Source organism: Amblyomma maculatum, chromosome 2, assembly GCF_055883805.1.
Source record: "Amblyomma maculatum isolate TAMU_Amacu chromosome 2, ASM5588380v1, whole genome shotgun sequence".
NCBI classification, from domain to species: Eukaryota; Metazoa; Arthropoda; class Arachnida; order Ixodida; family Ixodidae; genus Amblyomma; species Amblyomma maculatum.
Window position 1 is genome coordinate 90,880,382 of NC_139345.1, and position 22,925 is coordinate 90,903,306.

General features: G+C 46.0%; 3 protein-coding genes across 4 annotated transcripts in view; 2 read left to right on the plus strand and 1 right to left on the minus strand.

The window, feature by feature from the left end:
• The window catches only part of LOC146199242 (sodium-coupled monocarboxylate transporter 1-like), a 62,077-nt gene extending 48,882 nt beyond the window's left edge, over nt 1-13,195 (plus strand). Inside the window, exons 13-16 of one of the 2 annotated variants that reach the window (XM_084594729.1) lie at nt 3,519-3,694; nt 4,000-4,103; nt 7,768-7,850; nt 8,891-9,076. In XM_084594729.1, the coding sequence (XP_084450855.1) occupies nt 3,519-3,694; nt 4,000-4,103; nt 7,768-7,850; nt 8,891-8,989 (462 nt within the window). In that variant the 3' untranslated portion in view covers nt 8,990-9,076. Of the gene's footprint in view, nt 1-3,518; nt 3,695-3,999; nt 4,104-7,767; nt 7,851-8,890; nt 9,077-11,713 lie in introns of those variants that run through there. The other variant, XM_084594730.1, reaches the window with a different exon arrangement.
• Nucleotides 13,196-18,563: 5,368 nt separating this feature from the next.
• Nucleotides 18,564-21,063, plus strand: LOC146199243 (uncharacterized). The gene is made up of 2 exons (XM_084595878.1): nt 18,564-19,033; nt 19,612-21,063. The coding sequence occupies exons 1-2, from the start codon at nt 18,704-18,706 to the stop codon at nt 21,061-21,063; spliced, it is 1,782 nt and encodes a 593-aa protein (XP_084452004.1). The 5' UTR covers nt 18,564-18,703.
• Nucleotides 21,064-21,158: 95 nt separating this feature from the next.
• Nucleotides 21,159-22,666, minus strand: LOC146199244 (uncharacterized). The gene is made up of 2 exons (XM_084592739.1): nt 22,438-22,666; nt 21,159-22,237 (listed from the first exon to the last, which is right to left on the minus strand). The coding sequence occupies exon 2, from the start codon at nt 22,215-22,217 to the stop codon at nt 21,165-21,167; it is 1,053 nt and encodes a 350-aa protein (XP_084448865.1). The 5' UTR covers nt 22,218-22,237; nt 22,438-22,666; the 3' UTR covers nt 21,159-21,164.
• Between the last annotated feature and the right edge of the window lie 259 nt (nt 22,667-22,925).

Below are 22,925 nucleotides of genomic sequence, written 5' to 3' on the forward strand. Positions count from 1 at the left end.
CCTCTGCGCCAAAGCCCTTATCGTGTATCGCCGCGAGAACGCCAGGCCATTCGCGATCAAGTTGAGGAAATGCTGCGTGATGAAGTAATCCAGCCATCGAACAGCCCCTGGGCGGCACCAGTCGTTTTGGTGAAGAAGAAAGACGGCACACTTCGCTTCTGCGTTGATTACCGCCGCTTGAATAGCATAACATGAAGGATGTCTACCCGCTTCCCCGCATCGACGACACTCTAGACCGACTCTGCAATGCAAGGTACTTCTCATCGATGGACCTGAAGAGCGGATATTGGCAAATCGAGGTCGACGAAAGAGATCGCGAGAAGACCGCATTCATCACACCGGACGGCCTTTATGAGTTCAAGGTGATGCCATTCGGCCTCTGCTCCGCACCAGCCACGTTTCAACGAGTAATGGACACAGTCCCGGCAGGCTTGAAGTGGCAAATTTGTTTGGTATATTTGGACGACGTTGTTGTCTTCTCGTCAAACTTTGAAGACCACCTAAAACGACTACAGACAGTGCTGGAAGCCATCAAGTCATCGGGACTAACGCTAAAAGCAGAGAAGTGTCACTTCGCCTACGAAGAACTCCGGTTCCTAGGTCACATCGTTAGCAAGGACGGTATTCGCCCAGACCCGGAGAAAACAGCTGCAATCGCACAATTCCCACCGCCAGCCGGCAAAAAAGCTGTGCGCCGATTCCTTGGGCTGTGCGCTTATTATCGACGACTTGTCAGAAACTTTTCGCGGATCGCAGAACCGTTGACGCTGCTTACAAAGGCTGACGTACCTTTTAAATGGGAAGCGCCGCAAGGTGAAGCCTTCGACGAACTTAAGCGCCGCCTGCAATGCCCTCCTGTACTTTGCCACTTTGATGAAAACGCCGAGACCGAAATTCACACCGACGCGAGCAGTGTGGGCCTAGGAGCCGTTCTCGTCCAGAAGAGTGCCGGACAGGAGAAAGTAATCGCCTAAGCTAGCAGGTCCCTCACAAAAGCCGAAGTCAATTACTCGACGACCGAGAAGGAGTGTCTTGCGATCATCTGGGCTACTTCTAAGTATCGTCCATACCTATACGGCCGACCATTGAAGGTTGTTAGCGACCATCATGCGCTCTGCTGGCTGGCTAATATTGAAAGATCCCTCCGGCCGCCTTGCCAGATGGAGCCTACGACTTCAAGAATTTGACATGACTGAAGTCTATAAGTCGGGCCGGAAGCATTCCGACGCAGACTGCTTATCCCGCGCTCCCGTCAATGCTCCCCCGAAGGACGATGACGACGACGCCTTTTTGGGACCGGTAAGCGCCAGCAGTTTCGCAGAACAACAGCGATCAGACCCTGAGCTGAAAGCGCTAGCCGATTACTTGGAAGGAAAGACCGCTTCTCCTCCTGGTGTGTTTAGACGACATTTATCATCCTTCACGTTAAGCAATGGCCTCCTCGTGAAGAAGAACTTCGCACCCAACAAGACCGCGCACCTTCTCGTAGTGCCTAAAACCCTTCGGCAAAAAATTCTGCAGGCATTGCACGATGAGCCCACAGCAGGCCACCTCGGATTTGCGCGCACGTTGCGTCGAATCCAGGAGAAGTATTACTGGCCGCGACTGCCTGACGAAGTTGCCCACTACGTGAAGACATGTCGTGAGTGCCAACGACGCAAGACGCCGCCGATCAAACAAGCAGGACTACCAAACCCGATTCCGCCCCCAATCCTGCCCTTTCAACAAATTGGGATGGATCTCCTCGGCCCATTTCCATCTTCGTCTATGGGTAACAAGTGGATCATCGTGGCCACTGACTACCTTACCCGTTACGCCGAAGCAAGAGCACTACCAAATGGTACCGCGGCAGAAGTCGCCAAATTTTTTGTCGAACAAATTCTCTTGCGACACGGCGCCCCAGAAGTGCTCATCACGGACAGGGGAACGGCGTTTACGGCAGAGTTGACGCAAGCCATCCTGGAATACAGTCACACAAGCCATCGACGAACAACTGCGTACCATCCCAAGACCAATGGCCTTACGGAGCGCCTGAACAAAACGATCGCGGACATGATCGCTATGTACGTCGACGCTGAACACAGGACCTGGGACGCCATCTTGCCGTACGTGATCTTCGCGTATAACACGGCAGTCCAGGAGACGACCAGAGCGACCCCGTTTAAGCTTGTGTATGGCAGGGAGCCCACGACGACGCTCGACGCAATGCTGCCGCACGTAACCAGCGAAGACAACCTTGACGTCGCCGCCTACCTGCAGCGTGCGGAGGAAGCCCGACGACTCGCACGGCTGCGTATTAAAGACCAACAGCGCACCGACAGCCGACGATACAATTTACGACGACGCCACGCAGAGTACAATCCAGGAGACCAAGTGTGGGTTTGGACACAAATTCGCCGTCGCGGATTAAGTGAAAAGTTGTTGCGTCGATACTTTGGGCCATACAAAATCCTCGCCGCGTCGGACCACTGGACTATGAAGTCATTCCCGACGGAACGTCAGCATCACAACGGCGACGCGCACGCCCAGAAATTGTACATGTTGTACGACTGAAGCCATATTACGCGCGTTAAAGAATCTGTGGTGTTTAAACTTTGCAGTGTTTAAAGTTTCTTTGTTTTGGAACATCGAGGCGATGTTTTTTTTTTTTTTTTAAGGGGGGAGTAATGCCGCGAAACCTTCAAAACAGTATTTGTTGTTTTTTAACAGCCGCCCGCATACAGGCTTATCACTCTGATTCTGGACCGCGTATCAGTTCCGTAATCTTTGTTTGTTAATGCTCGATGTCGCGAGTCACACCTTTATCAGTTTTGTTGTAGCGCAAGATGCACCGAGATCTGTCTCGAAGGTTCCGGCCATTCGGGTGTCTTTCCACAATGTTCCAGCCTGTGCTGGTAGCTGTTTGCGACGTTATCTAGATTGTTCTGTGCAGCCTTTAAATTGAGCGTTGCCGAGTGTGACGAGCATTCGTTGTCCGACGACCGACGAGCACGTTTGTTGCTATCGCCGCCGCCGAGTTGCTTAGTTCTTTTGCGGGCGCAAGTCAGCCCAAATAAAGAGTTTTTTTTTAGTGCAATCATCGACCCCTTCATTTGTGTCCTCGACCTCGTCACCACTACGTGACAATATTATTGATGCGATGCAGAGCGCGTGCCATGAAAAAAAAAAAAACATCAGAACTGGTTGATCTTTTTGACGACTTTTCTTAAGCATGTGTGCTTTTCAGTGACCCACTAAAATAAATACCTGAAATCAATTCGTCATATATATTCTTTTGGAAGACAAAAACACCTATGTACCTCTTATTTTTACCCTCCTCGATACTGTTCTACCAATTAGAGGCCCCTAATGAATATCCGAGAAAGTGTACTTTGGAGATCACAACACTGCAATATGCGCTTACGATCTCCACATATTTTGCTTCCGCTGTTTATGCCAGAGGAACAGAAGCACCCTGTTTTACGTCTGCTTGCGAACGGAACTAAGTTTCGCTAACGGACATGTGGGTGCGCTTGCAGGGTGTGGCGGTGGCGGCGTCCCTGACCACGGCCTTCCAGTTGTGGGTGATGTCGGGCAAGCTCTCCTACGGCGTCAAGCCTCCGACAATGCCAGTGACGCTGGACTACTGTCCTGGCAACGCCACCTCGATAGTCGCCACACTCGCCTCGAACATAACCACCATTGCGGCTGAGAGGTACGGCAATGCTAGTTGTGGTTTTGAACACCGCGGGTAGAGACACTCATCAAACATCACCACTTTATAGCACTCGCGGCAAACGGCACGTTTTGCAAAAGTATAGAACAGCAATGTATGACATTTAAAGCATTTTAAGTTCAATCCGCTTCACCAATTGCAACGCATTTTAGTGTTTTGCTTATGAGCGTGTGGGTCGCCTGTATATTCTGTAACGAAGACGGCACACTGGTGTGTCCAAGCCCGCCCTCGTTTATACTTATCCCACGCATGGATCGAGAGCAAAAAGTCTCCCTTTCTTGCAGCCATCACCGCGTGTTCCCGCTGTACCGGCTATCCAGCTACTGGAGCGGCCTCATCGCCGCTCTGTTTACCGTCGCCATTGGACTCGTCGTGAGCGCCGCCACAGGTACGAGCCCCTTCGGAAAACGAACGTCGCAAAAGAGGAACAGAAAGGAGGGGTGCGCGAATCGAGTTGCGGGACTTAACTATGAAGCATATGTTCACAACAGCTAGAAAATTCAAGAACAAGTCTTTCAAATTAGAAATTTCAATCAGACAGTCCTGCCCAGTTCAGACTCAGTCAGTGCACTCAGACTGCCGAGTCAAATATCCCGTATAGAGACGGGTTCTCTCTGCTAGGACAGGGCTCCCATGCAGGGTTACCCATCCGAATGTGGACAAACTTTTGAAGTAGTGGGCGGAAGGCTGCGATTGTGAGATGGTGTTTATGTAGTGTCAAACGTGGTCAGTAAATATGCTTAATGTCTACGATTTTTTTAGAACTGAGACAATAAGGGTCGCGGCGGATGCCGAGCAAGTAAAGTGTGTGGGAAGAAAGGAGCTCGGCGGTTCTGCACAGGATTTGGGATGGTTGTTTGGCTAAATGTGGGCTTGGTGGAGGAAGCAAGAAGCGTTTCACTCTAATGTTCCAGTGGTGTTTGGTTAACATTCACTAGTACAACTCTTCGACAAAGAGATGCATCGCAGCATTCAAGAACGACATTTCACGATATATCGAATTTGAACGATTACGCCCGAAGCCAACAAGAGAGATGAACAATTTAGGGAATTGCGGTCCTTTTTCCTTTGTTTTTCTTTGTACTATTTCCGCGCTTGCTTTTTCTGCATATCAAGTAGTCTCGTACTGTCACCATAAACTGAAGACGTCTTTTCTTTTTACTTTAAAATTCAAGTTGCACTCAAGTCTACCATTACTTCGACATTTCAACTCTACTGCAATTCGATTCAGGGCAAGTTGAATGTAACGTATAAACGCGATACAAGGTTGACAAATTTCGGGATCTTTCCTCGTGGTTTAATTCACTAGCGTTACTGACTGCGGGGAGCAATTTCATTGATGAACCTGTGGTCTTTATGAGTTAGAGAAGCAGAAAAAAACTTCATAAAAATTCTGTAAACCATCCGTAACGCACGATAGAGAAGATCTTAGTCACGGCGGCGATGATTTTCATGAAGGATAGAAGTGAATATAGTTCTTGTGTGATAGTGAGCGATAGGTGATATCATGTGATATTGCGATGATATAAAGCCACAATAAGTTAAAATTAATAAAATTGCTCGGCTACGATCACACAAGACTGTCCTTGTCAGGTCCGTTACAAACAACTGCAGCAGCATCATTGACGCCAGTACTTGTATGACGTCAGCGTAGGTGTTATAAGCGAACTTATATAACACGGTAAGTTGACACCATGGAAATCTACAACGCACTGGTCTTTCCACGAGGGAATAAAAGGGACTGTTTGTAGTGGTTTAAAATACAATAAGCAGTTGTTAGTGTGATCAACTGCTAGAACATTCAAACTTTGCTCTTGCAGGGCATTACCTGTTATTTTTGTTCTTTTTCCAATTATTGAAGCTGACGTTATCCGACAGGCGAAAATGTCACACGTTATAGCAATATCAATACCACTAGGCTTTGTACGCTCAGATCACTGAACCGTTTTACCGGAGAAATTACACGGGCACAAAAATGGCCATGAAACTCTGGGCAAAGTTTCGTTTGGGACAAAATTGGCCGCTAGGAGCTCAACTTCCAATAAAGAAGTTTCGAGCAGCAGACCATACCGCGGCATATATGGTTTGGTTGCAGCAGAAAAGGAGTCGTACGTGCCTGCGCTATCATTTTATCTCTTTAATACTTCATGTCGAATTGAAGCGGAGGTCTCGCATCCCCACAGCTCAGCAATCCATGCGAGCTTAATGCATACATGGAGCATGGTTGACAGTGCCCCGTCGGCCTCCCGGGTCCTCCACCAGCGATCACCTGGCTTCTGCATGGAGACTCGTCATGTGTACTAAGGCAGTCAAGCAGTGCTAAATCGTTCGCTGTGCTCACTGGCCTACAGAACAGACGTGGCAGTAATGCAGTGTGTGATAAGGCAAAGACCGCGTAAGCTGACAACCCTCAATGGACCTGTGCCACGTGTCTTTCGCCTGGCCTCAATGGACACGACTGACTGCATGTTTAACATTGCATTGCCTTATACGAGGATACGTTGAGCACTATAGGCGCTGTGGGGTGTTAAAGGAAGGATTAATGCATGGCTAAGCGTCGCATTAGAGTAGGCATGAATGGCCTTTCAGGGTCCCCTTGACATATTACTTTGGGACGTATTTTTTTCATGCGAGGGCACTAATCTGGAGGATACTACCGGGCGCAAAATGTTGTCTTGCTTGTGAAGCAGTTACGATTGGTCAACAGCTGCATAGCAACAATGTGTAGCCACAACTTCATAACAGCGCGTTATCGAAGCAACGGCAAGTCCCGCATTATGGCGCTGCAGTCGCGCAGCCAATATATACAAGATTTTTTTTTTTTTTTTTGTTGCAAATCTGAGTTTCATTAAAGTCATGTTTTGTCAAGGGGACTTGTCTTCGTCTGGGCGAACATGCACAGACAAAGACAAGTCCGCTAGTCTAAACATCGGCTTGGCTTACGAACTGAAGCCTTGTTCAGTTCTTTCGTACTGTGCAGCCATCTTCTTCCTCTCCTTCTACCCTGGATCATTACAACCAGCTACACAAAGCTTGACGACCGAAGAATTAAAACTGCTCCGATTGAAACAAGGTTGCTTGCCTATAATGCACTTATTAGGACGAAGCTCAAATATGCGGCGATAATTTGGGACCCTCATAACAAAAAAGATATAAATCAGTTGGAGCGGGTACAGAGAAAAGCTATTCGCTTTGTATTCAGCAAATATAAAAGGCTAGATTCCCCATCACTTATGATGAAGCAACGCGGTATCCCTCTATTACAGACTCGTAGAAAAGTTAGCAGGTTAATATTTTTGTACAAAATTCTTACAGGTAAGGTAAGTTTAGATTCAAGTAATTGCATAAAGCGATCAACAGCACGAAAAACTAGACATAGCCACAATAATTCCTTAGCCCCAATTTTTGCGCGCACGGAAGCATTCAAACAAAGTTTTTTTCCAAGAACCATTGCAGATTGGAATTCCTTGTCGGTAAAAATAACGCGATCAAATAATTTCGCAAAGGAACTCGAAGATTATCTCATGTAATTTTTAAAATTTGTAGTCTGTAATTGTATCATTCACCATTGTTTTCTCCAAGATTTTTGTGTGTTTCTGCATGTTTTGTGGTCTTGAGCAATGTGTATGATGTATCAAGCTGGCAGCTAGTTTTTGCACCACTCCTGCATGGGCCGTGATGGCTTGCAGTATTTGTAAATAAATAAATAAACCTGCAGTGCAACACCGCTTACGCATGTATTAAAATTTTAGCCAAAATTCGCCGCATTGTTTTATTTACTCGCATTGTATATGAATGATCTTTCCCTGAGGCTCTGGTAGTGCTTGCTTGTTTACAAATGTCGAATAATACGTCATTAGTGCTACAGGTCAGCCCTGACTCCATAGCTGCGTGCTAAATGGCGTCTCTATATATTTACAAATATTCTACGTGGTTTCCGCCCTTAAGTCATAAACGTCCGATTTGTCATAAAACAATTCTACGTATGTCGTCGACTTGCTTCGTCGGGCAATAGCGGCTCGGTGATTCACGATGTTTGCGCTCGCTCGCAGGTGGCAACAAGAATACTTCGAAACACATCCCGCTAACGAGTGAGGTTTTCCTCCGGATTTGGGCGAAATTGAAGCTACTCAAGGTAAGCGCTTGTGGCCGGTGGCCCTCACCCTTGGCCACCAGATACAATCTGAAGTGCCATCTGACATCTTGACTGCCACACCTTCGGCGTTTTGCTACGTTTGTCTTAAATCATTATAGATATGGAGTATTTTACTGTATTTCTGTTTTAGAATTATGCGTAAGGCATTAGCAAATATGTGTGGCCGCTTAGAACTCGCCACAACTCAGCAAATAATTTATCATTGCGTTTCTTACACTACACAGTTTCGGTTTCAGGTTCCTCAACGATGGTTGCAACCTCACAAGTGAATATGAGGTAGGCTTCACGTAACAGGTGAATATCACGTGGCGCCCATAAAAACTGCAATAGCTCTTTCTGTAGTCTCTATAATTCCGAATTTTGTAGCAGCTTAGCGTCAGAGTTTGTGGGAATTAAAACTATAAAGCAACAAATAAAATGCGGTTTTCGTATGCGTCACGTGAACTCATGCTCGCTTGTGACGTCGGAACGTTCGTTTGGTAACCTGAAACCGAAAAAAGACACTCGCCAATACAAATATCTCAATAAGATTATTTACCGAGCTCTGGCAAATTTAGTTTTGTGATTCATGTGTACCAATGTTATTGGGACAATTCTAAAGCAAATTTGCACTTGGAAAAAAATTGCTTCTCCACACATTTAAGACAACAGCTGCGTGTTCCAGCGGGATTTTCTGGACTTCCATACTTTCGTTCTTCCCCACCATGTGACGTCAGTTTTTCAGAATCCATGATCACATTACTGCCACGAGAGTAAAAGATATTGCGGCTTTCGTCTGCTGAACGCGAAAAATGATACACAAGAATTCTCATGGGCATAATGGCGATAAGTTATATGAGGCATGATATATCGCGGCTTGCATGAGTTAATTGTTGTGGGTTACACAACCATAGCAACGTTAGTATGTCTATTTGGTTATGGAATCTAGCGTTGGGTATAGAGAGCATTGCTTGCTTATTTTCCTATTATGGTTAGCCTGAGTGCTTCGCTAAGCAGTCTCTCGCGCAAATAACTCGCAGACCGGTCCCAGCGGCTCGAGAAACCGGAGTAGCGCTGCCAGAGAGTCGCATGAACTGCAAACCATTGCGGGAAGTGTACACAACTCACGCTCTGGGTGAAAGGAAGCAGTCATCTGCGGTGCTCATCATCACGCCACTACACTCGAGATCACATGTACTGTGAATAAATTACATGTCGCTTGTCTCCCACTCTAATGGTTGCAACAATGCATCATTATCTGCGTTTAAGGGCTACCTGATTAGTGCGCAGGTAAGCAGTAAAACCATTTAGCCTGCTCTTACCTATTTTCGCCACTGCCGGGCGCTTACTGAGTAAACAACACGAGCCCGTGACCCTTACTGCGCATGCGCGCCAAAAAGGTATGGACTAGGATATCACCCAATGGAAGCGGTAATGGGAGGGATATATGGTGACGGCAGGATAAAACATTCTGCTTGTACTTAGCTGAACATTCATATGGTAAAAAACTCAAATTAACATTTAACTGTTTGTCACTGTTCGTAGCTTGGGACCATATTCCATAAGCTTCAATTTTTTGTTCGGGGTCTGTTTGGTCCTTTGGCATTGGTTTGGCGACGAATCCACGGCTTTGAAGCGTCCTTGAGAAACGACCAGACCATTATCGACCTCATTTTATAACTGGATGCGTGCCGCAGTCAGTGTTTAGCTGGTGCATGTAGCGAGTGGCGATGGCTATCACCATAGGCCGTAGCCATCGATACCTAGCTTGTGATTTCTGGGATTGGACGCTTGCTGATTTCATCTTATGCTGCCGTCACACTGACGGTCGACAAAATTAAATAGAAAATGGAAGCTTATAGAATATGCCTTTTGGTGTTCTATGGTGAGAAGAAGTAAGACCCCCTGCCAGTATACGTAGGAAACGTGCCGAAATGCATGCGGGCGATACCTGACGAAGCACTCACGGTGCTGAGACGGCGTAGTCTTCCGTCTGGCGAAGCACTTGAAACAGTTCGCCAGCTTCAACACCAAGAGTGTATGGTCATCGACATGGTCCCGACATGCTCTGGAGGGGATCTCTTTTACTCATGCTAGAAGGTTGCGCACACGGTTCTCTCTGGTTGCGAAGGGGGACGTATATCTTGCTGCAAAAAGAAACGAAGCAGAATAATAAGGAGTTCGCAGTAGCGATAGTGTTCTCACTGCTGACTACGGTGTCCTCTAGCAACCATGACGCTTACTAGGAAAGTACTTCCTTAGGTGGCCTGTGCGGTCAGGGTAATTTCTGCATTTACTGTCACACTGAAAGAAAGAAACATTGAACGCCATTATCACTTTTAAGACATACTTTGGGATGGCATACCTATATAGATGGTACACTCATAGATGTCTAACGGCGAGAAATGCCGAGGAACCAGTTTTCGATTAGATAGAAAGCAGAAAGACACGTTCGTACTCTTCGTCGTTTGCGACACTACAGGCACGTGGGAATATATATGAAATCCATCGGTGAACACAAGGCATGACAACGGGTTGTATTCGACATCTAGAAGGAATGTGCTTAGCACAAGTACGTACAGATGTCCATGTAGGTTTTCAGAGCTCGAAAAAAAAAAAAAACCTTGACCTCCTGGCAAACTATCAGAATGCAGTCAGGACTTAACGGAGTACACGTTGTCACCTTCAATGCGAATGCCCTCCTCCGAGAATAGGAAACATTTTTTTCTTTCGTGGCTTCAGCGTCCCTGAAACGCAAGCAAGAGTTGGGCAAGAGTAAAAACTTGTTAAAACTGAAATAAAGCCCTTGAAGGCCACTTAAAAAAAAAAAGAAAAACCTTTTGACAAATCAAGCAATGACTATGATTCGCACATATGTCAAAGGATATTATTCTACGCATGTCAAAGGGAACAGAAACAAAAATAGCAAGCATTTTCTTTTTGCTGAAAGAAAGGGCAGTGACCTTAGGAAGCAGGAGATCGTGCCTGCGTACACTGCCTCTGTTGAGAAAGAATGCAATTCCATAACCAGGCGCGGTGTCGAAAGATATTCGGCACTAAGTGAGTGCGTCGAGATGCTTCTCACGGGTAAATAGCGTAGAATGAGAGGCGTACATAAAGACTGCTTACGAGTCTTCTGCCGCTAGAGGAATGCGCGTTTTGCGGCAGCTCATCATGCCGAGTAAGGGCTGCACTATCGTATAAATGTGTAGTTATAAATTGCATCATGCAACGCGATATGCCAAGCATGGCACTGCCTATTTCTGCAATCAAGAGGAACGGTTGTGGAATGCCTATCGTCTGACTGTGAACACCACCGCATGCATAAAGCTGGCTAGAAATTTGGCATGCCAAACTGAGTCGAAAACAAGCAAGAAGGCAAGTTCAGTATAATAAGAATATAACCTAAACTCTTGATTAAACAGGCGACTAAGCTAGCCGGCCGAATTTTAAGGTCACCAGTAAGGGGGAGGTAATAAGTACACTGAAGTTCTTCACAATAAGCGTAAATGAAATGCTTCAGTCCTCGGTGCCAACATGGTATCCTGCAGGCCATGCTGGCACCGATCCACCACAATCCCGGCTTCCGAAGTTGTTGAGCGAGCTCTTGACATGCTCAAGTTCCGTTCTTTCCGTTCATTTCGGTTCTGTTTGTTGGATGAGCTTGATCATCCGCTGGTTCAACCTCGCAAATGTTACCATGAGCTTTACCAAGCACCCCGTTATTTCCCTTACCTCCTCCATTCTTCCCGGAGTGTTTAGCTTCACATGCACTCGGCGAATAGCCCATCACCATTTTATGCTTTAGAAAACATATTAATGGCAACAACTGACCTGCATTTCACTGCCTCTGTTCGTTGCAGGAGCCTGAGGAAGAAAAAGCACAGCAGGAGCCTCTGAAAGTTCTCAGCGTATCTGATATGGAGACATCGCCTATCGCCTAACCAGCAGTATCAAATATGCTTACAGCGTGGGTTTAATATATTCAGAAGTGCTCAGTCCACAGCGCAGAGACGCAGTTGAGCAAAAGTTTGTACAAAAAATCACTTTGACACGTTATTTATGCTGTGCACGTGTTAATATTCCGTTCGTTCGTGTCGTTCCTTCATTTTAACATTACAACGTTGTTTAATCACATAATTGCAGAGTTAATAAGCATGGCACTGGAACCCTGAAGCCGAACTTTGTTTTTGTGATCGATGATTTTACCAGTACTATTTAGACAGGCGACAGTCTGGGCCAGGTTCCAGACAGCGGTATGTGAGTATACTATACTAAGGGACATTGCAGCGCATGACATACGGCCGCAGCTGAAGCAAGCGCACAGTACCGTACAGAGCATTGATCGCCAGTAATTTCACAAACCATGAGAGCTATCGCGACAAGCTCAGCTTTCTAGACCGTCACATTTAACTACGAGGAAAATGTGGGACATTGTAAAACATTGCTACTAACATGTCCACCTGAGTGGTCGAATATTCGATTAGAAGCAAAATCACCCTTCTTTAAAGTTGTCCCTCGCTCATAGCGAGTAGTGAAGTCAACATTAGGAAATCAAAATTGCGCGTTTTTTGACAGTGAATAGCAGAAAGCTACAAGCGTCTCAGTGACAGATCCCCAGATATGATGATTGTTCTGCTACACTCTTACGATATGTGAAAAAAAAAAGTGGATTCATAAAGCACTTCATATTGAGTGACAAGGCCGGAAATTTGGGCTAGTAGACATTGTTTCATGATGCAGAAGAGAGCACAAAACCAAGACAACGAATAAATGAAGAAACATGCGCAACAAGCGCTTGTTGTGTGTGTTTCTTCGCTTGTCCATTCTCTTGGATTAGCGCTCTCTATTGCTTCGTGTTCCTATTGAGTAATGCGCTTGTGCAGAATTTCTGGCTATTAATCTACAACAAGTGAACAAAACAGTAAATCTTCTGAAGGAACAACCGTGAACGTTTTAAAACCTACGCAAAACGAATCATTTAAGCATTAGCGTACATAATTTTTAGTATGTTTCGTCTTGAAGAAATTGTCATGGTAAGCAGAGTGAAAATCAATTCAAAGGAGCTCCTCGATTGAAAACTGACCGTTGACTGCAGCATTAGCCAAAATGGGCCCTTGCGAAGAGCACGTTTTCAAAATACAACCAGCCCATGATATGTTTACACCTAGAAGTTAACATGTTTTATCACGCCAACTACGCGTACAAAAAGTACGCACTAAACAGTGCCTAAAGTTTCGCAGGGACAAAACATTTCATAATATCTATAGGGGAAACCTTTCAATTGTTTCACTGCTAGCTTTTTTAACATAGAACTTGCATACAATAAAAGACATGAATAAATAAACCTCTTGAATTTGTGTGCTTGTTCATTCTTTGTGCGACAGGCAAGATTCTCGCAGCGCAGGAAACCCGACGCTGCTGGCGGTGGCGTAAACGAAAAATCTCGACAGGTACTTTCTCGAAAGAGGTCATAGACAAGAAGTCGTGGGATGTGACTTCATGCGTCACAGCTCTATGGATGCTCGCGGCGACGGCGGTACGGCGGCACGGGAGGGTGCCTTTTTTTCTGTTGACATGGATTCACAAGCAAAACGCCTAACTAGTAAAAGTCGGCGAGAAACGCTACGACGTTTTCCGCATTATGATATGAATGTGAAATATGGAACAATGTCCGTGCCTAGGCGGGCAGGAGGAGCCGCAGATGGCATGGCATTAATGCTGTCGCTTCATACTCCTAAAAGGCGGACCTAAAGTGTCCCCAATTTTTTTTTCTAGTCAGGAATTTATTCCAAGCGGTATTTCCTGACATTTGCACACGTTTGAAGAGGTATGCAAACAAGTTTTCACTTATCCATATGTCCATTCGAGTGCCCATACCCGTCCTTCCTGGACAAGTCGGCTGCTAAGCACCCGAATTACCTTAATCGGAATATTAGAGTTGTAGCACAGCGACATCTGGCGCCCTCAAGGTGATCTGCGCATGCGTGTAAAGCCCGTGGTAGCGAATCGAGCAGTGGTTTAACTCTATATTAAAGCGACATCGTTAGAGGCACTGTTGTACAAAAATCCGGCTTTGTCGGAGTTATGGCCGAAAAATGACGGGCATGGCCGGACGCTGATCGGTCGTGGGGTTGTGTGACTTCCCAAGACCACATGACACAACAGGAGCTGCCAACTTGATCGTGTAATTTGAAATGGGTGAGAGAGAACCTTTTATCACTTCACGACCCCTGGAGAAACCTGTTTGACTCAAGCTGTTTCGGGGGCAGTCCTCAACTCTTATCCTACTGGAGCAGCCCAGCGCCCCAATATGGCAGCGCCCTTCAACCCTTTGTGAAATCATGTATAGCACGTTCATAAGCTTGGTTAAAGCGAAGCTCTATAGACGTCCATATGGGGCGGTCTTTCAGATAGGCAGCCGACGAATGTATGTCGATTATAGTATGCATGAGATAACAGAGGCACAAATCAAGAGATTAGCTATTAAACGAATATCAATGGTGGTGGTAGAAACATTTACTGCCAATATTACAGAGGGTGGGGGCGTTGCCCCCTACATGGCATTTGAGAGCCCCCTCCATGTACAGAGGGCCGTCTTACAAAGCAAAAGAAAGCCCTTGGGGGGCTATCCGAGCGAGAGCGCATGTATTCGTGCTTGCATGCGAACGAGGACCCGTAAGGATCGAGAGCCGTAGCCTGAAGCCACACTAACTCGCTGTCGCGTCATAATCTTAAAGGCAGCGATTAAATGTCTTCCCCCCTTTTTTATTCGCAATTGAGAGAAAAATGAAGAATCCCGCGAAGTTGCGCGACGATCATATGGATAGCTTATCCAATTCCTACGCGCTGCATAATCTGGCTCGTATGCTTCCTTCGCTCACATGCGCGAAATAGTTTCGACAACCATAGAACATCACTGGGATACCAACATAATATATTGCAGAGGTTTAGAGCGGTTAAACCTGACATAACGTGCCAAAGTACTAGTGTAGCGCAGTTTATCTCGGTATATGTTATGGCATTGTGTTCTCGCCATCTGCTGCCAGAGGCACGCTAGTGCGGATGACATGCTGCCCAGGTTGGCAGAAGTGACACAGATATAAATGTCCCCTTTAGCCAATCCGTACAAACGTGCCTGGGTGGCCTAAGAGAAGCGTGTCTAAATCAGAATCGAAGGACTTTGGAAGGCCGAATTCTCATCTAACTCTCCCATCTTACTGGCGCAGTCCGAGCTGGTAGCGCTTGCCAATTTTGCGACGCACGGAATCGGTGAAAAGGTAAAAACTCGCGAAATAGTGGCTTCGGGCTGAAAACATTCACACTGCCAAGCAGAACACGGTGCAAATTGTAGCCGCGAAAACTGGGAGCGCTTGCCTATATTTTCTAACCTTTTATGCTTTACCAGATATTTAACATCGTTGAAGTACTATTTAGAGAACGATGATATCGCCTAGGAGCAGCCACATCATCTCGTGCAACATTGGCGCAGACGAGCCGATGAGTGTCAAAGACTGACTAAATTGAAACAAAATGATTTTAAAGCTAACCATTACAATGATAATCGTAATCTACTTCCTAATGAACGTTCCGGTCAGACGCTTCCTCGCAATCATAAGACGTGGTGAAAGCAAGTAATTCCAGCATCCACTAGGAAGATAAATGCGCAGTCGCCGGTAAGAACGATCGCTAAGCAGTGGACACATTACGCAGTGAATACGTAAACATGCAAAGGCATGGGTCTGCAGGAGAGCCACCTCTATAAAACTTTCTGAAGAAAAAATTCGGAAGACCAGCTTCAGACTGCTTACGTTTGAGAATTCGAAAACATTACGTTAGTGTGCATTATGCTGCTTTGTAAAGAGCTGAATCATGCTACGTTGCATAATGACTATAAGTCGCTACTATATGAGTCATACCTCACGCACAGCCAGGCACCGGCGCTCTTACGATCATATTAGACGCGAGATACACCATTTGAGCGAACGGCGCTATCGTCGGCTTAGCGATGCAATTGCATGGTATCACGTGACTTCCCTTACTGTTGCTAGACAAGGCGCTCGATAGATTATTCGTGGGTTCAAAGGCTCGAAAGTCGAGTTATTTTCAGTATACTTTAGGGATGTGCGAATATACTTTTTGCTAAGCAAATCAATTGAATACTGTAACAGATTCACTATCGAATAAGAGTAGAGCATAGCATAGCATCGCCGCCGAGTCGAGTATGAATCGAATAATGAACGAACTGAATCGAGCACTCATGGAATATTTGTATTAATTTCACTACCTCTGCGAATATCAGTGCCAAATATTCACCCAAATCATGCAAATTGACGCTATAGCAGCGGCGCTGCGGTGTAAGGCTATTTATTGGCCATGACGTCACAACGGGATGTCAATGTTTCACGCAATGGCGTATGCAGCTCGTTCGGTCGAAAAGGCGTCGCTGCCGCTGCAACGCAGAATTGATAAAAACTCATCGGAAAAAAATACGCAGGTAATTTCGCATCAAAACTGTGACGCAACAATTTTTGTGGAGCGCTCAGGGTACTGTGCCCCGCCGCGGTGGCGCAGTGGTTAAGTCGCCCGACTACTGTCCGTAGTACCCGGGTTTGAACCCGATCACCGGCGGCTGCGTTTCGATGGAGGCGAAACATCTGCTGTGCGATGTCAGTGCGCCTTCAAAAACCCTTGGTGGTCAAAATTTCCGGAAACCTCCACTGCGGCGCCTCTTCCTCTCTTTCGCTCCCACCTAGTTTCCTCCCTTCCCGTACGGCGCGGTTCAGGTGTCAACAGAAAAAGGGTGACAGATACTGCGCTTTTGCTTTCCTATAAACGAATTATTATTATTATTATGGCCGAAAATTTATGTGTGTATTGAAATTCTCTTTGGTTCTTGATCACATAAGGGAATAAATTAGAGGCAACACTTCGGAACATGAGACTGACGACAAATACGTATAAACCATTGCCTCCGAGATCGGGTATCAAGCTAGGTTTTCTGTAGATTCCTGATCCCGGTTCCATCTTCTTGTCTTAAAGTTCATGCATGAGCATTGCTAATGCCTCCGTAAGAATTCACCGCATCGCCAATCTGAATACTTCATCCTGTGTATACTGATTTCGGCATGCACCATGATACAGTGTCGATGTGATTGTAGTTTTTGGAATAACCGTTAACAGCCCTCATAGAAAAATACGACTGACCTTATTGGGTAAATATTCAAAAAGCTCCGAGTATGTTTGATAGTATGTACACTAATTTGTTTGGTCAAATAGTCGGTTAGAAATAGATTGAATTCGCTTTTCTGATTGTACACACCCACAGCATTTTTACTTGTTAGCAAATGCTAGCGCGACACATTTTAATGTAGCAGCGTCGCTAAGACTCCTGCAGACATTAAACTGTTCATAGTGGAATTTCTGCTTTGGAAGAACGCGTATTGCAAAGTAAACACGGATCATCGCGCAAAATTCGCCTACACTCAGTGAATAATCGATTTATCCTGCCATAGGTTGCTACGTCACAAGAAAGTATGAGATCAAATGAGCCCCACAAGAACAGCAGTATAATCGCCTTTTGTCCAGTCGCTGTCATTCCGGCTTCTGTGGCAGCTTAACGTAAGAGTGTGTGTGAATAAATATACAGAACAGCGAATGTAATGCAGCTTTTGTTTGTTTCATGTGATCTCAGGCTCGTTCGTGATGTCAGGATATCCGTTCAGCAACCCTAAACCGAAACTGGGGTAGAAAAATTGAGGTAGAAACTAATCAAGTATTGATGAGTTTCAAAAGGTGATCCTTGTTTTACTAGAGTCGGTTACGATTCAGTTACAGTTATAATGCAAAATTAAACTAGGAAATATTATGTGCCTTGCTGTTGCCATGGTCTGTTACTGTACTGTTCCTCAATGCCGGAGGTACGCGACGAAACCGAATGCGGGGTTAGCGCAGCTTCTTCCAAGCTCACCCCCTGATGAAGCTGGGCGCCAGGCCGGGGGTCTGCTTGTACCCATTTTTACCGGTGGGTGTCCGGTAAAAATGCTCTCTTTCTAGATAGGCTACGAGAATGTTGTTGGTCAAGTTACGAAAGGGCAAAAGAAGAGTGCTCGTTATTGCGGATGTAGCAAGGATTTCAGCGAGCAAGAGTTCTCCTCTGGAGCTGCGCTGATCGCCACAAGTTTAAGATCACGCCCGCTTGTTAGGCTATAGAAGACTGAGTGATGGAAGGATGGCACAAATTTCTGCTTATTCACTCCGCAGTGCCGTCCACAGCACGAAACGTTCGTCCGAAATCAAAGAGGTCTTGAATTTCTTCTTATGACGTCATTGATGCCTGGCGACAGAAGTTGCACAGAAGCGAACTGTGTAAAATATTCTGCAGCAGCGCAAGATGAGCCGAATTAAAAAAACTTCAGCAGTACTGAAGTAATAATTTCAAATGACCGAGAAAACCATAAACATGACGTAAGGGTCACCAAACTGCTCAGTGCTCTGCGTGAGTTAAACAAAAGTTCCCCCGAAGCCCAAGTGGCGACGATCGCAGTTAGTGTATAAGAATTCGCAGTGTGAACCACACCTCTTCGAAGCTACATTTAACGATTTCATTGCGTAGTCGTAACCGTTCCACCTGCCTATCCTATTAAGTCTAAGTGAACAGTCGAACGACACCGCTTCCGCTGGCACTGTCCGACGGCGCACCGTATACATGGCTTGCACGTGACGTCACGTCGTCTGCTTTTTCAGCCGGCGGCCATGTTTGCGACCCGATCGCATGCCCGGTGGTCATTGCTCGTGTATGTCGGATTTTATGGCATTGTTCTCGGTGGTTTGTTGGATGACATTCATGTAAAATGGCTGCAAATGAACCGTTCAATGCGAGCTATTATTCGGACCTCATCGGGAGCACTCGCCTCCGCTACGACGAAAAAATCAAACTTTGCGATAACATCGATCCGTACATGTTGCGGCCCGGAACGGATTGCAGTGCCGATGTAAGCTTGTTCCCTGAGGTGACACACGGTGACATCGTCACGTACTTGGTTTTTTCCGCGAGCTTTGTTACACTGGAGCACATGAAAGCATTCAAGTCTTTGGAATCGCATAATTACTTCACCAGCGGTTGGGTGAAACACCTTTCTGCCAAGCCACTTCAAGATGACAAAGTGCTCCTGCTTGACGAGGTAAGCCCTATGATTTATGACTTTTGACAACATTTGTGAACATGTTGTGGTGATGCATGATTTTTATGAGCTGTACCCAGCTTTGCGAGGTGTACGGTGCATTTTAAGATGGCTTGTTCGATTGTGTGCGCGCGACAGCGGCTAAGCACGAGAAAAACGAGCCTGCACTGAATGGACCTCACGGTCGCCTTTTTTTTTTCTTTTCTTTTTTTTTCACAGTCTCGGGTATCTCGTTCACGAAGTGAATCAAACCACTCAGCATTACATGCACTGAACTCTGAGCTGCGCGGTCTGTTCAGCGCATCTGAGGCATGACGTTAGATAGTGCACGCGACCGCCCATCAAGCGCTTGAAAAGCAAGCCAGCAGTGTCCCCGTGGCCGCCAGTTTTTAATCTGCGTTGTTTGGATGGTGCTACTAGCGAACTGATCAGATAATGCATGCTGCATTACATGCACAGAAACTGTGTTCCTTACTGTTTTTTAAACCATTGTCTCCGGGCCCAAAGCGTAACTAAAACTAAAGCAATTTTAAAAGGATTGGCCACTAACATTTGTTCTTGATAATTTATTTATGCAGGTGAATCATTCACAGAGACTGGGCAACCGACCTCTTCAAGCGTGGCTGCTATGCAGAATGAATGGGACTGTGATTACTGCTCACTGCACTTGTATGGCAGGAGCAGGTGAAGCGTGCTCACACATTGGAGCTTGCTTGTTTGCAGTGGAGACCGGAGTGAGAATAAGGCAGTCTACAAGCTGCACACAGAAGGAAAATGTGTGGCTGCCGGCATATGTAGAAAAAATTAAATTCAAAAGGTTGAAAGATATCAACTTTACGTCGTCAAGTGGCAAGAGGAGGATGCTTGAGACAACCACCGACTCCTCAAAGGAAGCAAGAGTGGTCAAGCCACGGGCACATGTCCCACCACTTTCTGCACTGGAGCAGGAAGCATTATACAAGTCCATCCAGAATGCCAATGTTGGGCCAGCAGTGTTTTCTGTGCTGCCTAGCTACAATGGTCCTTTCAAAAACCCAGTGAAAAAGCAAGATGCAAACCTTCGATCATTGTATTCAGAGAAGATGCTATCAGATGACCTGGATACACTTCTAGAAAAGGCCAATGACATCCTCCCAAGCCTTCAAATAAATGAGGAGACTGCAAAAGAGGTTGAGGCCTCTACAAGACAACAAAGCAGTTCACCAGCCTGGCATTCTTACCGAGCAGGAAGGGTGACTGCATCTGTTATGAAGCGTGTCTGCCACACTACCACAGAAAAACCAAGCATATCACTTTTAAAATTAATATGCTACCCAGAGAAGCAGTCTTTACATACGCTCGCCACCACATGGGGTATCAAGAATGAGCCCCAGGCCTTAAAGGCATATCAAGAGAGCGAAGCTCAAAAGCACGATTCTTTCCAGTGCTCCAAGTCAGGGCTTCACATAAGCAGTACGCATCCTTTTGTTGGAGCCACGCCCGACTCTCTTGTTACCTGTACATGTTGCGGAAAAGGAGTCGTGGAAGTGAAGTGCCCCTATTCACTTAGGGAAGTGAAAAATCCTACAGAAATGGCCACCCCAAGTTCATGCCTGGAACTTCTCGATGGTGTCTTGAAATTACGACGACAACATGCTTATTTCTATCAGGCCCAGACACAGATGGCCGTGTGTGATGTTGAGTGGTGTGACTTTGTTGTGTGGGCACCCGACGCACTGCATGTGGAGCGGATTGGCAAGCAAAAGCAGTTTTGCGAAGACATGCTGGCTTCTGCAAAGAAATTCTTCATCCATGCAATTCTACCCGAACTGTTTAGCAAGTACTTTACAAGGCAGCACGCAGGCCCAGGAACAAACTCTTCGAAAGAGGATGCCTATTGCTTCTGCCATGGGCCGGAAACTGGAAAAATGGTTGCTTGCGACAACAAAACATGCCACTACAAATGGTTCCATTTTTCTTGTGTTGGCCTCAATAGAGCACCAAAAACTGTCCAATGGTTTTGTCCAGATTGCAAAGGGCCAAAAGGCTAAGTTTCCAGTTCAGCAGCCAAGCACAATACAGTCATAATGAATACACAGAGCAGATGCAAAGTACAGTGCTTTAGTGAAATGCACTGAAACAGGAATTCCCATCACTCACTCGGGACGTGCTCTTCTGCATTGTCTTTCTGGGCTGCAACAATTGATGAGCACAGATTTGATAATACGCAACAAACAGTTACTATTTTGTCGAGAGGAGTGGTCTTGTCTCCTGGCCGACACACAACAAAATCGATGGGTATGACAGACTTCAAAATAATAAACTTATTTCTTATCAGCCCAATTACTCTCTCAACGTGTATGCGCACATTTGCCAGCTTTCTTGTGCTTTGCACTTCTTCTGCTGAGAGCTGTTTCTTCCCTTTGGTGTAAGCTGGCACATGGAGTCTGGCACAATAAAAACCAATGCTCTCACTCACGTTGAACCCTCGGTCCGCAAGAACTACATCTCCAGGCACCAGATGGTCCAAAAATCCACAGTGTTCAGTAATGTGTTTGTCACTTGTTCTGCCCCCCCCCCCCCCCCCCCCCCCCCCCCAACCTTCAGATATAAAGGTAACAACACCCTGCGGAGCAATCCCAATTAGGTACTTCGCCGTGTTGCTACCTTTATACTGAGACCACGTTTCACACCTTGGAAGGTATGAAGATGGTCTTTCTATTTTTATTTCGAAGCAGTCAATAATGACTGCCACATTGCTACCGAATGAATCATAGAATGCCTGTGGCATAGTCTGCTGCAAGGCGTTTCGTGTTGGCCAGACAATTTCATCCTTAAGCCTGCAATATGCCACATGCAACCATTTGTTAAAGATACGAGATACTGTTGCCTCTGAAACGTTAAAGCGAAAGCTAAGATCAGCATTTTGAAGGTTTAGTTTCAGCTTCATCATGAAGACAATGTATTCCTGAAACTTGGAGAGGCTGTTGTTATCGTTGTGTGAAACAAAGCTTGTGAGAGCTTGGAATACAGCAAACAAAACAGTAAAGTTTGCCATTCCAGTGTAAAGCCGCACTTTTGCATCAGAACTTTTCAGCGTGGCTTCGGACATCTCAAGTTGCTCTTTTTCTTTCTGCAGCGCATAAAGTTGTTCGTTGACAGTCACAGAATGCAGCTCCAGAGCCTTTATGTCTTCCATTGTCATGTCGGTCTGAATGGAGATCCCTAGAGGAAAAAAGAATTTTTGCAAATTCATTACCAGTAGCTGCACAGAGAAAGGTATGAATGGCTAGGCATCATTCCCTACATAGGTAGAACTGCAATCCAAGGGCTTTTAAACGAAGACTAGAACGAGTACTTGTCCCCCCCCCCCCCCCCCCTAATTTCCTTCCCGCAAAAAAAAAAAAAAAAAAAAAAAGCCGAACCTGTCTCACGTTCGTCGGTATCGACTTGCTCCTCTTGCGATGCCTGTGGGGAATCTGGAGCGGCGCCCGGCGATTCATCTGAAGTTACTGCATCAGCATCAGTCAGCCGCTTTTGTGCATATCGCTTCTCTCTGCGATCGTGCCGCGCAGAATCAGCATGCTTGGTTCCGTAGCCGAGGTTGAGAGACGGGACCCAATCAGGATTTGTTTCGTCGAACAGTTTCGATGGTTCGCCTGCGGATACAAGTTTACAAGTTTTCCATGTTTCTGTAGAATGTCTTCGTTTTAAAGTCGGCGTACATGAGTAGAAATGAGGCATAGCATAGCTAGTCTTAACTAAAACAGCGTAAGAGGCAAAAAATTACACGGACACGCACAACTCTGAAAATGAACGCACTCGGAACTGGTGTCTGCGCGTTCGCTTTGCGTTGTTTTTAAAGAGATTGTAATGTAAGAGTTGACTCACCTGTTATGAAATGGATGCCGCA